Source organism: Pan paniscus, chromosome 6 (assembly GCF_029289425.2).
Source record: "Pan paniscus chromosome 6, NHGRI_mPanPan1-v2.0_pri, whole genome shotgun sequence".
NCBI classification, from domain to species: Eukaryota; Metazoa; Chordata; class Mammalia; order Primates; family Hominidae; genus Pan; species Pan paniscus.
The window spans coordinates 28378881-28396800 of record NC_073255.2 but is presented as its reverse complement, the minus strand read 5'-3'; the positions used below and the strand labels follow the sequence as shown (position 1 = coordinate 28396800).

At 42.1% G+C, this 17920-nt stretch overlaps 1 protein-coding gene across 5 annotated transcripts in view; it reads left to right on the top strand.

The window, feature by feature from the left end:
- The first annotated feature begins 740 nt into the window (after window positions 1-740).
- Window positions 741-17920, top strand: part of TRA2A (transformer 2 alpha homolog) — a 29057-nt gene continuing 11877 nt past the window's right edge. The window contains exons 1-4 of one of the 5 annotated variants that reach the window (XM_055115776.1): window positions 1011-1612; window positions 10441-10741; window positions 11033-11166; window positions 16346-16511. In XM_055115776.1, coding sequence (XP_054971751.1) covers window positions 16479-16511 — 33 coding nt within the window. In that variant the 5' untranslated portion in view covers window positions 1011-1612; window positions 10441-10741; window positions 11033-11166; window positions 16346-16478. The other 4 variants (XM_055115775.1, XM_034963803.2, XM_055115777.1 and 1 more) reach the window with 4 other exon arrangements.

The following is a 17920-nucleotide window of genomic DNA, read 5'->3' as shown; positions in this document are numbered from 1 at the left end:
CTCTGCAAAACACACAAAAATTAGCCGGGTGGGCCGGGTGCGGTGGTTCACCCTTGCAATCTCAGCACTTTGAGAGGCCCAGGCGGGCAAATCACCTGAGGTCAGGAGTTTGAGACCAGCCTGTCCAACATGGTGAAACCCCCGTCTCTGCTAAAAATACAAAAATTAGCCGGGCGTGGTGGTGCATGCCTGTAATCCCAGCTACTGGGGAGGCTGAGGCAGGAGAATTGCTTGACCCTGCGAGGTGGAGGTTGCAATGAACCTAGATAGCGCCACTGCACTTCAGCCTGGGCAACAGAGTGAGGCTCCGTCCCAAAAAAGAAAAAAATTAGCCGGGCGTGGTGGCGCGCGCGGGAGCCTGAGGTGGGAGGATCGTCTGAGCCCGGGAGTTTGAGGCTGTGATGAGCAGTGATCGCTTCACTGCACTTCAGCTTGGGTGACAGAGCGAGACCCTGACTCAAAAAATAAACAAACATAAAAAAACGCTTCCAATGTTTTGTTCCCTTACATCAGAATCCACTTGGACAATATTTAAAGGGGCTAAGGTCATATAAGGCTCATCTGGCGACTGAAAAGTCTTCAAAGAGGTTGACGCGTCCGAGGTGAGTCTGAAGTTTGGAGGACAGCACGGGACCGCGATTCCAAGGCGCCCAGGCTGAGAGCGCAGGCTGCCCGCCAACCTCCACCCTCGCGCCAGGCCCAGCCGACACAAAGCCTCGCGGGAGGTGGAGCCTCGTGACGTCACAGAGACGCCCGCCCCCTTTACGTCGTGCTCTGAGGAGGCCCGGAGATTTCTGGCGGCGCCGGCGCCATTTTGCTGGAGCCTGCGACCGAGTGGGAGTGGAGTGGAGCGGCTGTGGTTGCCGACTCTTTCCTCTTCCCCACGGTCCAGTCAGCGGGTTAATTAGGCCATCGGCCCTCGAGCCGAGACTTGTCTCTTATTTAGTTCTGGGGAGCGCCTCGTCGACATGAGTGATGTAGAGGAGAACAACTTCGAGGGCAGAGTGAGTACAAAGCCGCGGGAGCCGTCTAGGCGGCGGCCCAATGCTCGGGGTTTCACGGGAACAAGCGCGGTCGGGCGGGGTTGCGGGTAGTCCCGCGAGGAGCAACCTCTGGAGCCATCGCGATTGATTCCTCCCATCCCAAGATGGCTTCTGGGTTCCACTCCTTCCCCAAACACCACGGATAACACCCCTCCCCCTTTTTTGGAGGCTGACTGATACCTGGACTTCTGGGTCCTCTTCCCTCCCCGCCCCCGCATTGCTTCCTCCCTTCTCCCCACCCCTGAGGCTTCCTTATGTCTGCTCCGAGGTGTGGGTCCCCGTCGCGGTTGGGCGGGAGGAGGCGGCAGGGAGCTCCCCTCCGTCCGGATAGTGGTAGGTGCTTCCTGCGGTGGCATTTCTGGCGACCCCGAGCATCGTAGAGGGTCTCGGGATCGAAAGTGCGCGGGGCTGCTTTCCGGGCGGGGAGAAGCTGGCGTGGGACTAGCTGGGGCCTGTGTCTCCTTGGCTCTCTATTTCAGTGAGCGGCCGCGTCTCTGTTGGAACCGGCGGCGTTGCGTCTAAAAAGGCGAAAGCCTTGAGGTTGAAGGTGGGACGAGCCTAATGAAGTGGTTAGTCAACGACCGCACCGACCCTTAAGCGTTCTTAAGACGAGAGCTGTGAGGGGAAACTACGCAAGGAGCCCTTTTCCCTTAATGTCCCTTCGACTTTCCTTTCACTTCGAAATGAATGTGGAAATGCTATCACGCCTTATTTTTCTAATTCCTCGATGTTGGGTTTTTTCTCTTCTTTATATCTCAACTTTTAATGCTCTTCCTCCTGTGACCTTTCATCTAAAAACTGACCACTCCTTTACAGGTTTTTACGGTAAAAAAAAAAAAAAAAAATCTGTCTTTCTTTAATCTTACATAACTGAACGAATTCATTGGCTCAGTATTTTTAAGATAACTAGTCAGTATATACTGTTCTGTAACTTAAAAGATGACCTGAAAATTAACAGGCCCTCTCCCATTTCTCTTCTCACTCTATCCCCCACCGAAGAGGGCTCAGAAAAAAGTTTTTATTAATATATTTGGGGTCGGAGAAATACAAACATCACAAAGAATACGATATCCCCAGCTTAAATGTACTGGAACGTTTGTCAGTGAGTTTCATTTCCAAAGTTTACCCTACGTAGGGAATTGTAGAAGTGAGTTAGTAGAAGTGAGTTCGTGTGAAACCCTGGAAAGAAAACAAAAGCCCCATGCAACACGTTCCGGGCTGTTGTGTAGATGTTTATTCTAGTCACTAGGGGAAGCACATAAAAACACCTGAGGTGTGTGTGCTGAAGGGCGAATTTTGTCCTTTTGGGGAGTTCATGATATAAACATCTAGAACCAGAAAGTCAAATCAGAAGGTCAGTTTAGGCTTTAGTTCTCTTTGAGGAAAGATTTAAAGCAATAGACTATAATAGTTACCCGGTAGACTAAAAAATTTGCCTTTAATTCTTTTGATTGGATTTTTTTTTTTACAAAGTTTGGAGCATGGAAACAAATGAAAATTGAACCTGCTTATTTTTTAGGATGGTGTATTGATTGCCCCAACAGAACTTTCTAAAATCATGCGATAAACATATATCATAGTAGTTGTAAAATGCTTCTTGTTTTGAAAATGTTGAGTAATTATCGATAGAAATTTTGCTGTCCATTCATACATTCCTTCAATTAACTTTCATTGTTAAAAAATTGGGGGATTGATGTTTGGTTTGGTTTGTGGGGAGTGAAGAGGACTACTGAAGGGACCTTGTTTGCTTGCTTTTTTTCTTTTTTTAATTTATCATCAAGTCTAGGAAAGGAGTAAGTTGCCGACAATTGTCACTTTTCCCTCCTAAGAAAGTAACATGTTAAGATTCCCACCTACCAGCCTGGGTGACAGAGTGAGACTCCCGTCTCAAAAAAAAAAAAAAAAGATTCCCACCCACTTTTAAGCTAAAATATATGTAGGCATTAAAGATTTATTTAATAGAAATAAAGGGCCCTCTTACGGCCCTTTGTGGTCATAGGAAATTTTTTTTCACAAGTGGTACCCAAGTGTATTTTAGTGTAAATCAACTAGTGCTTGTAGGCTCACCTGTTGCATCTTTTTATGTTCTGTCTTCTAGTTTTTATAGGATGAGATAATTGTCTTTATTTGTAATTAGTTAAAGAATTAGAACAATGCGAGAAGCTTGTCTGGAGATGTCCTTTTTAAAATCGTTTCTGGCCGGGCGCAGTGGCTCACGCCTGTAATCCAACAATTTTTGGGAGGCTGAGGCGGGTGGATTACTTGAGGTTAGGAGTTCGAGACTAGCCTGCCCAACGTGGTGAAACCCTGTCTCTACTAAAAATACAAAATTAGCCGGGCGTGGTGGCGTGCGCCTGTGATCACAGCTACTTAGGAGGCTGAGGCAGGAGAATTACTTGAACCTGGGAGGCGGAATTGCGCCACGACACTCCAGTCTGGGCAACAGAATGAGACTCTTGTCTCAAAAATAAGTAAATACGTAGGTCCATAAAAGCAATTTTAAGTGGAGATGTCCTTTGGAGCTGGGAGTGAAGGTAGCACTTAAGCGGTGGCTTTGCATTATAAGTAAATACATAGGTCCATAAAAGCAATTTTAAGTGGAGATGTCCTTTGGAGCTGGGAGTGAAGGTAGCACTTAAGCGGTGGCTTTGCATGTCTTGATAAAAGTAATGAGTTGTTTGCCTCAATACAGCTTCAACTAAAATTCGGATTTTGAGCTCAAAAAATGTTAATGCCCTTCATAGAAATTAAGGGGAATGGAAATCTTTTCTTAACATTTTACACCTCTACCCCTAAAATTTTAAGAACTGTACTTTATAAAAATGTGCAATTTTCATACAGCATCCCAGTGTTGATAATGGAGGTTAATGATTCTTTATTGTTAGGGACCTGTCTTGTAATTCCAGAGTTATTTATGTTTTCTACAGTTGAAGAGGAAAAATACCGCTTCTTATTGCCTCCTTTTCAGGATTTGTTCTGGCTTCTTGAGTAGCTGGAGTATTTTTGAGACTCCTACAGGCCCTGCGGGGTGGCACATGCCTGTAATCCTAGCTACTTAGGAGGCTGAGGTGGGAGAATTGCTTAAACCCGGGAGGCAGAGGTTGCAGTGAGCCGAGATCGCATCACTGCACTCCAGCCTGGGCGACAGAGCAAGACTCTGTCTCGAAAAAAAAAAAAAAGGCAAACAAATTTATCTGTGCCAATTTGGAATTAAAAGATTTGTGTGTATAGATTTTTTGTTAAAAAATAGAAGAAATAGGGGGACGGTCCTTTTCTGAAATCTGAGAATGATAGGGATGATGACTATCAAAACCCAGGCCTGTGACTGGCTTGTTTAAAAACAAAACAAGGCTGGCCCGGTGGCTCACGCCTGTAATCCCAGCGCTTTGGGAGGCTGAGGCGGGCGGATCACAAGGTCAAGAGATGGAGACCATCCTGGCCAATATGGTGAAATACAGTCTCTACTGAAAATACAAAAATTAGCTGGGCGTGGTGGCGCGCGTCTGTAGTCCCAGCTACTCGGGAGGTTGAGGCAGAGAATCACTTGAACCCGGGAGGCGGAGGTTGCAGTGAGCCGAGGTCGGCCACTGCACTCCAGCCTGGCAATAGAGCGAGACTCATCTCAAAAACAAAACAAAACACAGAACTTTTAAATTGGGCTTAAAATTTTTTGTGTATGAAGTTTTAAGATAAATGTGAGAGATGTCATAGCATTTTCCTTATTCAGCGTCTTTAGCAATTTAATTCCATATATCATCAAATTGACCTTACATAAGGGTAAAGCTTTCTTTCTTATAGTAGGGATAGTGTTAACCTAAGAGAGTCTTGGGTTTAATCTATTTTCCTAAATTTAAGTACTATCATTTATCTGATTTTAATGCTTTCAGTTGTTCTCCTCTCCCCTTCCATTTAAGCAAAGAATTTGTAAACTTAAAAAAAATTAAAATCTCAAATTTTTATATTTGAGGTTCTTTCACTGAAGGATGCTGATCTGCTCAATATAAGTAGAGGGCAAGATTTTGAAAAGGAGCAGTGCAAGTAATTATACCCACAGCGCATAACTAATTTTACAGATCTGTCATAGAGGCTTATACTTTGTACCACTCATTAAATGGAATATAGAACCTTGAGATCTGAAAGAATGTCCAGGGATTTAAATATTTAGGGATGTGTGGTTTGGAAAATACTTTGTCTGTGGGCTTAATTTTGTAAATCAACCAAACTCTTTAACCTACGATGTAGCATGTGTATTATAACAAGTGTGAAATATCATCTATAATCAACATAGTAGTTTCCTACAACTTGACTGGCAGAAAACTTTCTTTGATAGTATCAGTGGGTGCTCACCCATTAGATAACTAAAAGATGTGTATTCACGTGCTAATGAATTAAAACTGATTGCTGTTTGTTCATATGTCCTCACAAATTTAGCAAGACAGGCATGGAGGTTAAAAAAATAGTAACAACTAGATGAGGGAAAGATTGTATACACTGAAGAAAAGTTGAGAGGAGAATACTAAAGGGAAATATGGTTTCCCTTCCCTCCTTTTAAGTTACTTATATATATAGTTATATATAATCCTTACTGTCCCATGACTTTCACCAAAGATGGAGTGACTAGGCCTGACTGATATGTAGAAGAAAAGTTGAGATCTTTCCTTGAAACCAGGACCCTATCATCTGACTCACCAAGATTCATAAATACTGTATAACTCCAGAAGATTAGAACATAATGTTAAATCACATTAGTCCTTACAAACTTGTTTTTTCTACCTTTGAAATTGCCACTTATACATTAGTTTTTTGAACATTACAATTGATCAGGATATATAAGCTAGGAGACTTTTGAACCACGTTTAAAATTTGTACAAAAGATTATAAATTTTACAGGTAATTTCACAATTATGGCATGAGTTTAAATTTGATTATATGTGGGTGTCAGTTACTAAATCATGTATTTATGATAAGACTTCTAAATTTTAGAGAATAAGGAAACATACAGTATTAGAATATGTTTGAGTCTTTGCAGATAAAGACCACATTGACTTCAGAATGCAGCATATAGGCATGCTGCATTTAAAAGAAGGGAAATTATTATTTCAATTTAATATGAGCAGTCGCTATCTTCTTTTTAAGGGATTTGTTCTAATAGCAGTTATGGTTTAAGAAGATAATGGAAGTGTTGCTTTAACTTCATAGGGGTCTGTAAGAGTATTCTCCCATACTCAAGAGGAAGGAAGCAAAACTGTTCTTTCTATAGGCTGAGGTTGAGTAAATACAGGTTTTTTACAACTCCTAAAGAAGTTCTTTAGTAAGTAGTAAAATGAATATTGTAAGGTATTTGAATAATTTCGGTACATTTCCCTTCTTTTTGGGTACTTGTGATTTTCCTCAATGCACTAGTGTGTATCTATGGAAATAGAGCACCAGTGTCATAAAGTAGCAGGAAAATACATTTTTAGTCTGTTTTACAAGCTTATACTCATAGACTTGGACTTTAGTAAATTTGGCCCTATTAAATGGCATAGAATTTGCCTGGCCTTAATGTTAGAGTAAGTTACAGTATAGCATTTAATAGTTTATTTATTTTAATGGATAGCACATATATATATTGTGTTGGAATTTCTTTTTATAGTATGACACAGGCTATATTAAAAGACTGCAGTTATTGCTTGCTGTAGGAATTGTTCATGTTCCGCAACATTGTGTACATGTATATAATAACCCTTTTCCTGATTAAAAGAATAGTACATGGTTATTGTGTTTATTCACAGTGTGTAAAATACAACTCTATTTTAACACAGAAAGACAATTCTTAACCAGCTTGTATTGGTTACACTATAACACTTTCTTAGTGTTTTAGTTAGTTCCCTCCTTTTAATTTTTGGCCATTTCCTTCAACCAACAGCAGGGTCATATTGATAATAAAGAATAGTTTAAACAAGCAGGCCGGGTGCAGTGGCTCATGCCTGTAATCCCAGCACTTTGCGAGGCTGAGGCGGGTGGATCACTTGAGGTCAGGAGTTCGAGGTCAGCCTGGCCAACGTGGTGAAACCCCGTCTCTACTAAAATAAAATACAAAAGTTAGCCAGGTGCGACGGCGGGTGCCTGTAATCCCAGCTACCCAGGAGGCTGAGGCAGAATTGCTTGAACCCAGGAGTTGGAGGTTGCAATGAGAAGATTGTGCCACTGCACTCCAGCCTGGGTGACAGAAAAACCAAACAAGCAAATAAACATCAAAACAAAAACCTGTTAAAGCAGGTTGTGCTGTGAGAAGAACTTTTCTGCCTGGCTTCTGCTTTATAGCCTATAAGATAGACTGGAGGCCTATTTAAGACTTTTGTTAAAATTCATGATACGAGTTGAGTTATTAATCTGCCCATTTAAACCGGGCAGTGTATTTTTAATGGTTATTGGATATAGGAGCCAGATTACTGAGGAAATGGTAGGATTCCTTGACTGGACAGCTTTAAGAACAAGTAGTCTAGTGAAACAGGGCAGATACCACCCATTCCCAGCAATCTTTTTTGTTTGCAATTTCAATTCATTTTCCAAATTATGGATAGTTTTATGAATTTCTTTGAGAAAAAGTTGAAATTATTTCATAATGAAGACGAGTCAGAGAGAAAAGGATTAGCCTAGCATTTGTCCTCTTTATATAAAGGACTTCTTATAGCCTGATTCCTAATGCAGAGTTCAGTGAAAGTGACATTTATTTGGTAACAGCTTTTGAGAAATGTTACTTTATTTCTAAATAATTATATACTTGGCAGTTTATTCTTCCAGTTAAGTTTACTAATAGTTACTGATTTGTTAATATAAGTTTGTAAGTTGTTTTTGAAAGTTAAAATGAAGCTGGGTGTGGTGGCTCACACCTGTAATCCCAGCGCTTTGGGAGGCCAAGGTGGGCAGATCGAGGAGTCAGGAGATGGAGACCAGCCTGGCCAACATAGGGAAACCCTATCTCTACTAAAAACACAAAAATTAGCTGGGTGTGATGGCGTGCACCTGTAAGCTGAGCTACTCAGGAGGCTAAGGCAGGAGAATCGCTTGAATCCGGGAGGCGGAGGTTGCAGTGAGCTGAGATCAGATGCCACTGTAGTCCAGCCTGAGCTACAGAGCAAGACTCCATCTCAAAAAAAAAAATAGTTAAAATCATAGTGACAACTTTGTAGCTAGGAGTTAGAGACATCTTAGAGGACTGTTTTTAACTTAGATGTTTTCATGAAGAAATTTGTGCAGACTGAGATTTCCTCTGAGATAGAAAGAAGGGCAGACAACAAAGGAGGTTAGGTATTTGTGACACCTTTGATAATAAAAAGCAAAGCTTCTTTTAAAATAAATCTGATGTTGGCCGGGCGCAGTGGCTCACGCCTGTAATCCCAGCACTTTGGGAGGTTGAGGCGGGCAGATCACTAGAGGTCAGGAGTTTGAGACCAGCCTGGCCAACATGGGAAAACCCCATCTCTATTAAAAATACAAAAATTAGCCGGGCAAGGTGGTGCATGCCTGTAATCCCAGCTACTCAGGAGGCTGAGGCAGGAGAATCACTTGAACCCAGGAGGTGGAGGTTGCAGTGAGCCTAGATCGCACCATTACACTCCAGCCTGGGTGACAGAATGAGACTCCTCCTTCTTAAAATAAATATAACATCTCTTAAAAAGACATTCTATCATACCATAATGCTTTGTTGCTACTCCAAAACTGGGATTTAAAATTGGAATTTTAAGATGTTACTGAATTATCTTGTTTACTTTAATAAAAGGTTTTTATTTCCATCCTAGTAAAATTAAAGAATTGTAGTGTTTTACAGAGCAAAGCCTCCTGTGTATGTATGAGAAGGACTGTAGCAGCGTTCGTAGATAATAATCCAGCTATTGCTATTCAACAGTAGCATAAATGAATGTTATGTCACAGGGTCTGTTTTGTGGAAAGGAAAGCCAAAAGAGAAGAGGGGAAGATACTCTTATGAGTTTGGTTAATGAACCAGTCTGTGAAACTTAAATTACAAACAAATTAGCCATGCCTTTTTTTATAAGATACTGAATATGCTGCTTTCATAGTTTCAGTGAATGAAAAAGCCCAGATTGCTATGCCTGCTCCAGACATCTGCTGAGTGGTTTAGAGTATCTGAGATGCAGTGAAAGACTTGTAGGTAGCTAAATGGGAAAGGTTGGTATTGAGCCGAAAGGTAGCTGTGTATTTCAGTTTTGTTTTTATCTGAAAGAAAATGACCAGGTGGCATTAGTACAGTTCTTGATAAATAAGTCTTGACATTAAACTTGAAGCAAAGGAAAAGTTTTCAGAAAGCTGTTTGAGTTGTGTGATAGTCTTAAGGCATAAATAAATTGGTGTGAAATTACTTCTGTGAAATTGAGATAATTATTTACACTGATAATCAAAGCTTAACTGGACACAGAAACCAAGCTGTCCATCCTGTTTTGATCATAAGTGCCTCATATCTGTGCAGTTAAAAAAAACAAGCTTATGATCAGTAAGTTATTTTATTTGGAATGCTTTGATTTACACCCAATTTTTTCAGAAACCCATCACTTTTTGGATATAGAATATAGTCACTGACGGGAGTACCAGTATACATAAATGCATAAATTATGTAAAAACTGAACATAATTCTAAAGAGATGGAATCAAAGATAAAGACTATGATATAAATTATGTACCTTCTTGCACATTGTGGTATGTCGTGGATAATAGAGCATTTTAAAGTGATCTGGTTGCAAAAATGTGTATATCAGGAATTAATAAGCTAATGGGGAAATTTTAAGAATTTCATGCTTATTAGTTTTTTCAGTATGTTTGTCTTCAGAACATATTTTAAGTCAGAATGAGCAAAGATAGTAGTCAAAGTTGGGAGAAGGTGTAATTTTACTGATTTTTTCTTTTTGACTTATTTGAACCTTGACATGTGCTATGGGTGAGTTTAGATAGGTGTGTACAAATATTTCAGCCTGGGATGCCTTGCTCTAACTATATCTTGATTTCTTAGCATGACTTAGTGAAAGCTTATTTTTAAGAATCTTCAGATTATAAAGTAGTGAAAATTTAACACAGGTGGGGGGAAATTATAGTTGTTAGATTTATATTTGAATTATATTAAAATTGCTCACATTTTAGGAACTAGAATGAAACATGGGAGGAGGGTGAAGAGTATGGTTAAAAAAGCATTTAGAGAAATTTAGTAAATTCTCTTTGTTAGAAACTAGAGTTTTGAACAATTTTAAAGACTATAAAATTGTTTTTTTTTTTTTTTTTTAAATAAACTAGTTACTTGCACTTTACCTGCTGGCTTTTCCATTTGGTAGATAACATTCTGAACTCCAGCAGAGTTTTATAATCCCCACGTGCTTAAATATACTAAATGTTCTTTTTCCATTAAGGTTAATGTTCGTGAAGAAATTGAAGAGTTTTTTCCAAGAATGTGGAAGATAAATCAAGATAAAAGAAGGCTAATGAAAAGTATTAAAGATCAGAAAATTAAAATTGAATGGGGGAAAAAATTGAACAGAAGATTGGTCAGATAGAAGCACTTGAATATTTTTTTAAGGCTATTTTGAATTGTTTGAATTGGGGAAGAATACACGAAGTATGAAAAATGAAAAACTCAATGAAGAATGAAGAGAAGTAGAAAGCAAGAGTGAAGTAGAATTAAAAGAATCTGGAAGAATGAATGGGTCCTAGGTTAAGTAAATGTATGGTTTATGTTCCAGTGTCTGTATGATCAAGTTGTAGATGAATTTGCATGATTACTTAGTTAATAGAGAATTGGTGATCTGGTTCAAGTAGGGAATTATTGAGGACAGTTAGCAGTATTAACAGTGGGTTATTATTGAGCTGAAATTTTTTCTGGAGGGTGTTGCCTAACCATTTGTTTTTCAGGAGCAATCAATATAAATAATTACGGTACTTTAAATGTTAGGTGTTAGGCATCTACATGACCAGTGCCATTTGTAATACTGTCTTCTTTGTTAGGAGTCTCGCTCTCAGTCAAAATCTCCAACGGGAACTCCTGCTCGTGTAAAATCGGAGAGCAGGTCAGGATCTCGTAGTCCATCAAGGGTTTCCAAACACTCTGAATCCCATTCTCGATCAAGATCAAAATCCAGGTAAGTGTGTTTAAGATAATACTTAAAATATTCTTCTGGGGTTTTTGAGGACAAAGCAGTTGTTGGCTGCATTTTGTGTAGAAATTTCACGAAAGACTCAAAATTATAGTTTTTCTCAGATTGCTCTTCGTAAATGAATACTATATCCCAAACAAAGACTTGGAAGTATGGCTTGAGCCCAGGAGTTCCAGGCTGCATTGATTGCACCACTGCACCACAGCCTGGGTGCCAGGGAGACCCTATCTCTGGAAAAATAAGAAATCAATACTAAAATCATCTCCCAGCCCAATTAATATATTGGGTAGTTGCAGCCAGTACAAATTATGTGTATATAGCCATCAATTTAAATGTGTTTGGCATTTGATAATTAGTGTCTGGTTTCTATGCCAACAATATTTGCACAACAAAAAGGCGGTTTTCTGCATTGGAGTCTCACATGTAATTTAATGCAGAGAAAGTTGATGTGTGTATGCTATGCTGGTTGGTCAGAACGATTGAGAAGCATTTTTAGGATTTACATTCCAGCTACATTTTTATCTGAAGATTCTGACTCTGTCCAGGGTAGAGCTCTGGTGAGATGTAATTGGGCGGAAAAGTCCTTAGCTGATTTGGAGTCCCACCACCATGGACAACAGAAACGCAATAGTGAACCAATGCAAAGTTCACTGTCAAATGCCCCAGGTGTACTGAGGTGGGATAAAAAGTTTTAAGACAGGCTGGGTGCAGTGGCTCACACCTGTAATACCAACACTTTGGGAAGCCGAGGTGGGTAGATAACTTGAGGTCAGGAGTTTTAGACCAGCCTGGGCAACATGGCGAAACCCTGCCTCTGCTACAAATACAAAAATTAGCTGGGCGGGGTGGCGGGCACCTGTAGTCCCAGCTACCTGGGAGGCTTAGGCAGGAGAATCGCTTGAACCCAGGAGGCAGGGGTTGCAGTGAACCAAGAGATGGCGCCAGTGCACTCCACCCTGGGTGACAGAGAGACTCTTTCTTTTTTTAAAAAAAAAAAAAAAAGTTTTAAAACAGCCTGACCAGTTAGCTTACGTCCTTGTCATTTCTTGGGTGGAGGGATAGATTTTATGTCTTTGAATAGTCTACTTGCAAAGGGGCATGAGACAGAAAAATCAGTTAAAAGGCTGTCCTTTTCTTGGGGTTAGCAACCATGCTGTTTTCTGTTACAGCGAGGGTCTAGCCCGGTGCTTGATTACTTACTACTCAGTTATTAAATTTATTATGTGCAGAATAGCACTGGCTAGAATTTGAGCTTAGAAATAGAAAGGAGCATGTTTTTGCCTTAGGGCCTTTGCTTTTGCCACCTTCAACCTAGAACGTTTTTCTCCTGTCTCATTTCATTTGTCACCTGAGAACATTGTTATTCACATATCCATTATTCCCTTACTCTTAATTTTTTTATGTTGTCACTGTCTGATTTTAAAAAATAGAGACTCTTGAAGAGTTTTTTGTTTGTTTTTGTTTTTGTTTTGAGATGGAGTCTCGCTCTGTTGCCCAGCCTGCAGTGCAGTGGCACGATCTTTGCTCACTGCAACCTCCACCTCCCGGGTTCAAGCAGTTCTCCTGCCTCAGCCTCCCGAGTAGCTGGGATCACAGGCGCCTGGCTAATTTTTTGTATTTTTAGTAGAGACGAGGTTTCACCATGTTGGCCAGGCTGGTCTTGTACTCCTGCCTCAGGTGATCCGCCCACCTTGGCCTCCCAAAGTGTTGGGATTACAGGCGTGAGCCACTGCGCTCAACTGGAAGAATTTTATTGTCTCACTTTCATTGCTGTTTAAAAGTAATAATTGATGTTTTAAATTAAGGATTTTCTTACTTTTTTTTCCTTCATTTTAAAAATTGGAACTGTAAATTGGTGCTAGCTAAAATGGGAAATATCAACTCTTCTAGCGTTATTGTTCACCTATTGTGTTTCATAAGGTCTTTCCTCATTAGTTTTATTCCTGTATTCCATATCCTCACTTTGTAAAATCGTGCAAAAAAATTTTGCTTGATTACTTAGTTAACAGAAAATGGGTGATCTGGTTCAAGTAGGGAATTACTGAGGACAGTTAGCAGTATCAACAATGGGTTATTATTGAGCTGAAAAAAAGTAGAGACTGTTGAAGAGTTTGTTTGTTTGTTTTTTGAGATGGAGTCTTGCTCTGTTGCCGAGGCTGGAGTGCAGTGGTGTGATCTTGGCTCACTGCAACCTCCACCTCCTGGGTTCATTGAGTACCGTATAGAAGGTATTTTATATGACTGTCATCACTGCTGGTCTGTGTCAGTTTACTTAAGGGTGGGTCATTAGTCTTTTTTTTGAAGACGGAGTCTCACTCTGTCACCAGGCTGGAGTACAGTGGCCTGATCTCGGCTCACTGCAATGTCTGCCTCTCTGGTTCAAGTGATTCTCTTGCCTCAGCCTCCCGAGTAGCTGGGATTACAGGCACACACCACCAACACCCAGCTAATTTTTTGTATTTTTAATAGAGATGGGGTTTTATCATGTTAGCCACAATGGTCTCGATCTCCTGACCTGGTGATCTGCCTCCCTCGGCCTCCCAAAGGGCTGGGATTACAGGCGTGAGCCACCGTGCCCGGCCTGTCGGATTAGTCTTACAGGCAAAGAAAGGACTGCAAGCAACTGGGAATTAGAGCAACTGGGAACTAGAAAAGCAGCAGTAGACAAGTGAAATGTTATAGAAAGCATCAATAAGTAAAGGCTTAGGCTGAGTGTGGTGGCTCATGCGTATAACCCCAGCACTTTGGGAGCACAAGGAGGGGTGGATCACTTGAGGTCAGGAGTTCTAGACCATCCTGGCCAACATGTTGAGACCCCGTCTCTACTAAAAATACAAAAAATTTGCCAGGTGTGGTGGCACAGGCCCGTAGTTCCCAGGAACTCGGGAGGCTGAGGCAGGAGAATCGCTTGAACCCAGGAAGTGGAGGTTGCAGTGAGCCAAGATCAGGCCACTGCACACTCCAGTCTGGGTGACAGAGTGAGATTCTGTCTCAAGAAGGGGGAAAAAAAAAACAAGAAATGAAGACTCAGAAATGTTACCAGTTTTGGGCTGGGCATGGTGGCTCATGCCTGTAATCCCAGTGCTTTGGGAGGCCGAGGTGGGTGGATCACAAGGTCAGGAGTTCGAGACCAACCTGGCCAACATGGTGGAAACCCCGTCTCTACTAAAAACGCAAAAATTAGCTGGGCATGCTGGCAAGTGCCTGTAATCCCAGCTACTTAGGAGGCTGAGGCAGGAGAATCACTTGAACCCAGAAGGCGGAGGTTGCAGTGAGCTGAGATTATGCCATTGCACTCCATCCTGGGTGAAGAAGTGAGACTCTGTCTCCAAAAAAAGAAATGTTACCAGTTTTGATGGGCATTTAGGTGGTTGTTGAATTAGTTTAGCAGATACTAGATTGCAGCAGGCTAAAGAAGAATTGGAAATGGAAATGATACTTAGCAGAGAGGGGAATGTAGAACTTTATGGGCCAGGCACACTGGCTTAATTGGGGAGGTCGAGGTGGGCAAATTGCTTGAACAGGACTTCAAGACCAGCCTGGGCAACATGGCGAAACCCTGTCACTACAGAAAATATAAAAATTAGCCAGGCATGGTGGTGCATGCCTGTAGTCCTAGCTGTCTAGGAAGCTGAGGTGGAAGAATTTCTTGAGCCTGGGAGAGAGAGGTTGCAGTGAGCTGAGATCATACCACTGCACTCCAGCCTGGGCGACAAAGAACTATATGGAGAAAGTAGCAGAAAATCAAAAAGGATTTTGTTTGTTTGTTTGTTTTTTGAGACAGAGTTTTGCGCTTGTTCCCAGGCTGGAGTGCAGTGGCACGATCTCAGCTCACTGCAGCCTCCACCTCCCGGGTTCAAGTGATTCTCGTGCCTCAGCCTCCCAAGTAGCTGGGATGACAGGCGTGCGCCACCACGCCCAGCTAATTTTTGTATTTTTAGTAGAGACAGGGTTTTACCATGTTGGCGAGGATGGTCTCGATCTCTTGACCTCGTAATCTGCCTGCCTCGGCCTCCCAAAGTACTGGGATTACAGGCACGAGCCACTGCGCCCAGCCTGATTTTTTTGTTTTGTTTTGTTTTTGATTCTGTTTTTTTTTTTTTTTAATAGAAGTGTGGAGTCTTGCTATGTTGCCTGGGCTAGACTTGTCCTCCTGGGCCCAAGTGATTTTTCTTTCTTTCTCTTTTTTTTTTTTTTTTTTTTTGAGACGTAGTCTCGCTCTGTCGCCCAGGCTGGAGTACAGTGGCACAATCTCAGCCCACTGCAAGCTCCGCCTCCTGGGTTCGCGCCATTTCCTGCCTCAGCCTCCCAAGTAGCTGGGACTACAGGTGCCCGCCACCATGCCCAGCTAATTTTTTGTATTTTTAGTAGAGGGGTTTCACCATGTTAGCCAGGATGGTCTCGATCTCCTGACCTCGTGATCCGCCCGCCTCGGCCTCACAAGTTGCTGGGATTACGGGCATGAGCCACCGTTCCCGGCCCCAAGTGATTTTTCTTGCTTCATCTTTCCATGTAGCTGGGAACATAAGCACACATCACTGCACTTAGCTAAGAATCAAAGGATTTATTTATTTATTTATTTATTTGAGACAGAGTCTCGTTCTGTTACCATGCTGGAATGCGGTGGCGCAATCTCGGCTTGCAACCTCCGCCTCCTGGGTTCAAGCGATTCTCCTGCCTCAGCCTCCCAAGTAGCTGGAATTACAGGTGCCTGCCACCACACCTGGCTAATTTTTGTATTTTTAGTAGAGACGAGGTTTCAACATGTTGGCCAGGATGGTCTTGATCTTGCGATCTCGCAATCTCGCCTCGGCCTCCCAAAGTGCTGGGATTACAGGCATGAGCCACCGCACCCGGCCACGATTTTATTTTATAGCAATAGTGGGTTTTTGTTTTTTGTTTTTTTGTTTGTTTGTTTTTTAAAAGAAGATGGGGCCTTAACATTTTTGTAAGGTTAGGTGAAAAGGGTGAATGTAGAGGGGCTTGACTGAGAACAGAGTGGAAGATGTAGTGACTTAAGTGAACCAAAGGAAGAATACCCTTTCCTCAGAAGCAAGGAGGAGGGACCTGAGAATAGTTAGGGATATATGTATACCTTCTTGGAAGAGGGAAGGACTTTAGCCATTTTGTTTCAGTATTTTACCTAAATGTATTTCTCTCAAAGGTCGAGGTCAAGGAGACATTCTCATAGACGTTACACTCGATCCAGATCCCACTCTCACTCTCATAGGAGACGATCTCGAAGTAGATCATATACACCAGAATACCGGCGGCGAAGGAGCCGAAGCCATTCTCCAATGTCTAACCGGAGAAGACATACTGGCAGCAGGGTACGTGGTTTATAAAAGTTAATGAAGACTTATTTTCTCTTTTATGTGTTTAGTCATGGCATATCTTGCTTTTAGGGGAGCTTGGCCATTGTTTAGAAGTGATACTCTGGAAACATCCTTAATAAGCTGCTTTAGCTTTCAAAGTAAAGGAAATGCCACCATCTTTCATAAGCTTACCATGTTTTATGACAAAGAATGCAAAGGAAGTATATTTTCTTTTTTTTAGACAAAGTCTTACTCTGTCTCCCAGGCTGGAGTGCAGGGGTGCAATTTCGACTCACTGCAGCCTTAGCCTCCTGAATAGCTGGGGTTGCAGGTGTGCACCACCACACCCAGCTAATTTTTGTGTTTGTAGAAATGGGGTTTCACCATGTTGACCCATCTGGTCTCAAACTCCTGACCTCAGGTGATCCACCTGCCTTGGCCTCCCAAAGTGCTGGGGTTACAGGCGTGAGCTACCGTGCCTGGCCGGGAGTATATTTTTCTTTTCATGACATTTGAGTAAAAAGGACATGAAGGCTGGGCGTGGTGGCTCACACCTGTAATCCCAGCACTTTGGGAGGCCAAAGGGTGTGGATCACCTAAGGTCAGGAGTTCGAGACCAGCCTGGCCAACATGGTGAAACCCCATCTCTGCTAAAAATACAAAAATTAGCCAGGCGTGGTGGCTTACGCCTGTAATCCCAACTACTTGAGAGGCTGAGGCTGGAGAATCCCTTGAACCCGGGAGGCGGAGGTTGCAGTGAGCCGAGATTGTGCCACTGCATTCCAGACTGGCCTGGGAGACAGAGTGAGACTCTGTCTCAAAAAAAGAAAAGGAGATGAAATTTGGGAAGAAATATGTTCCGGCCGGGCGTGGTGGCTCACACCTGTAATCCCAGCACTTTGGGAGGCCGAGGTGGGCGGATCACGAGGTCAGGAGATCGAGACCACGGTGAAACCCTGTCTCTACTAAAAATACAAAAAATTAGCTGGGCACGGTTGCAGACGCCTGTAGTCCCAGCTACTCCGGAGGCTGAGGCAGGAGAATGGTGTGAACCCGGGAGGCAGAGCTTGCAGTGAGCCGAGATCGCGCCACTGCACTCCAGCCTGGGCGACAGAGCGAGACTCCGTCTCAAAAAGAAAAGAAATATGTTCCACGAATTCAAGTGAAAAGCATAAACTGAGTTGGGAATACTGGGTTATATTCAAAGTTTTTTGATGGGGTAAGGGGGTCAAAGAAATATTAAAAACTTTGTAGTAATCATAGCTGACACTTTTATTCAGTACACTTAAAGCTTTTAACATTTCTGTGAGGCAAGTTATATATTAAAAAAATCGAGTCTTGGATGTATGACATTGAAGGAGTTTTAGTTTTGGTTTTGGTTTAGTTTTTGCTAACTAGCAGTCTAGGTTTCAACCAGGCAGCCG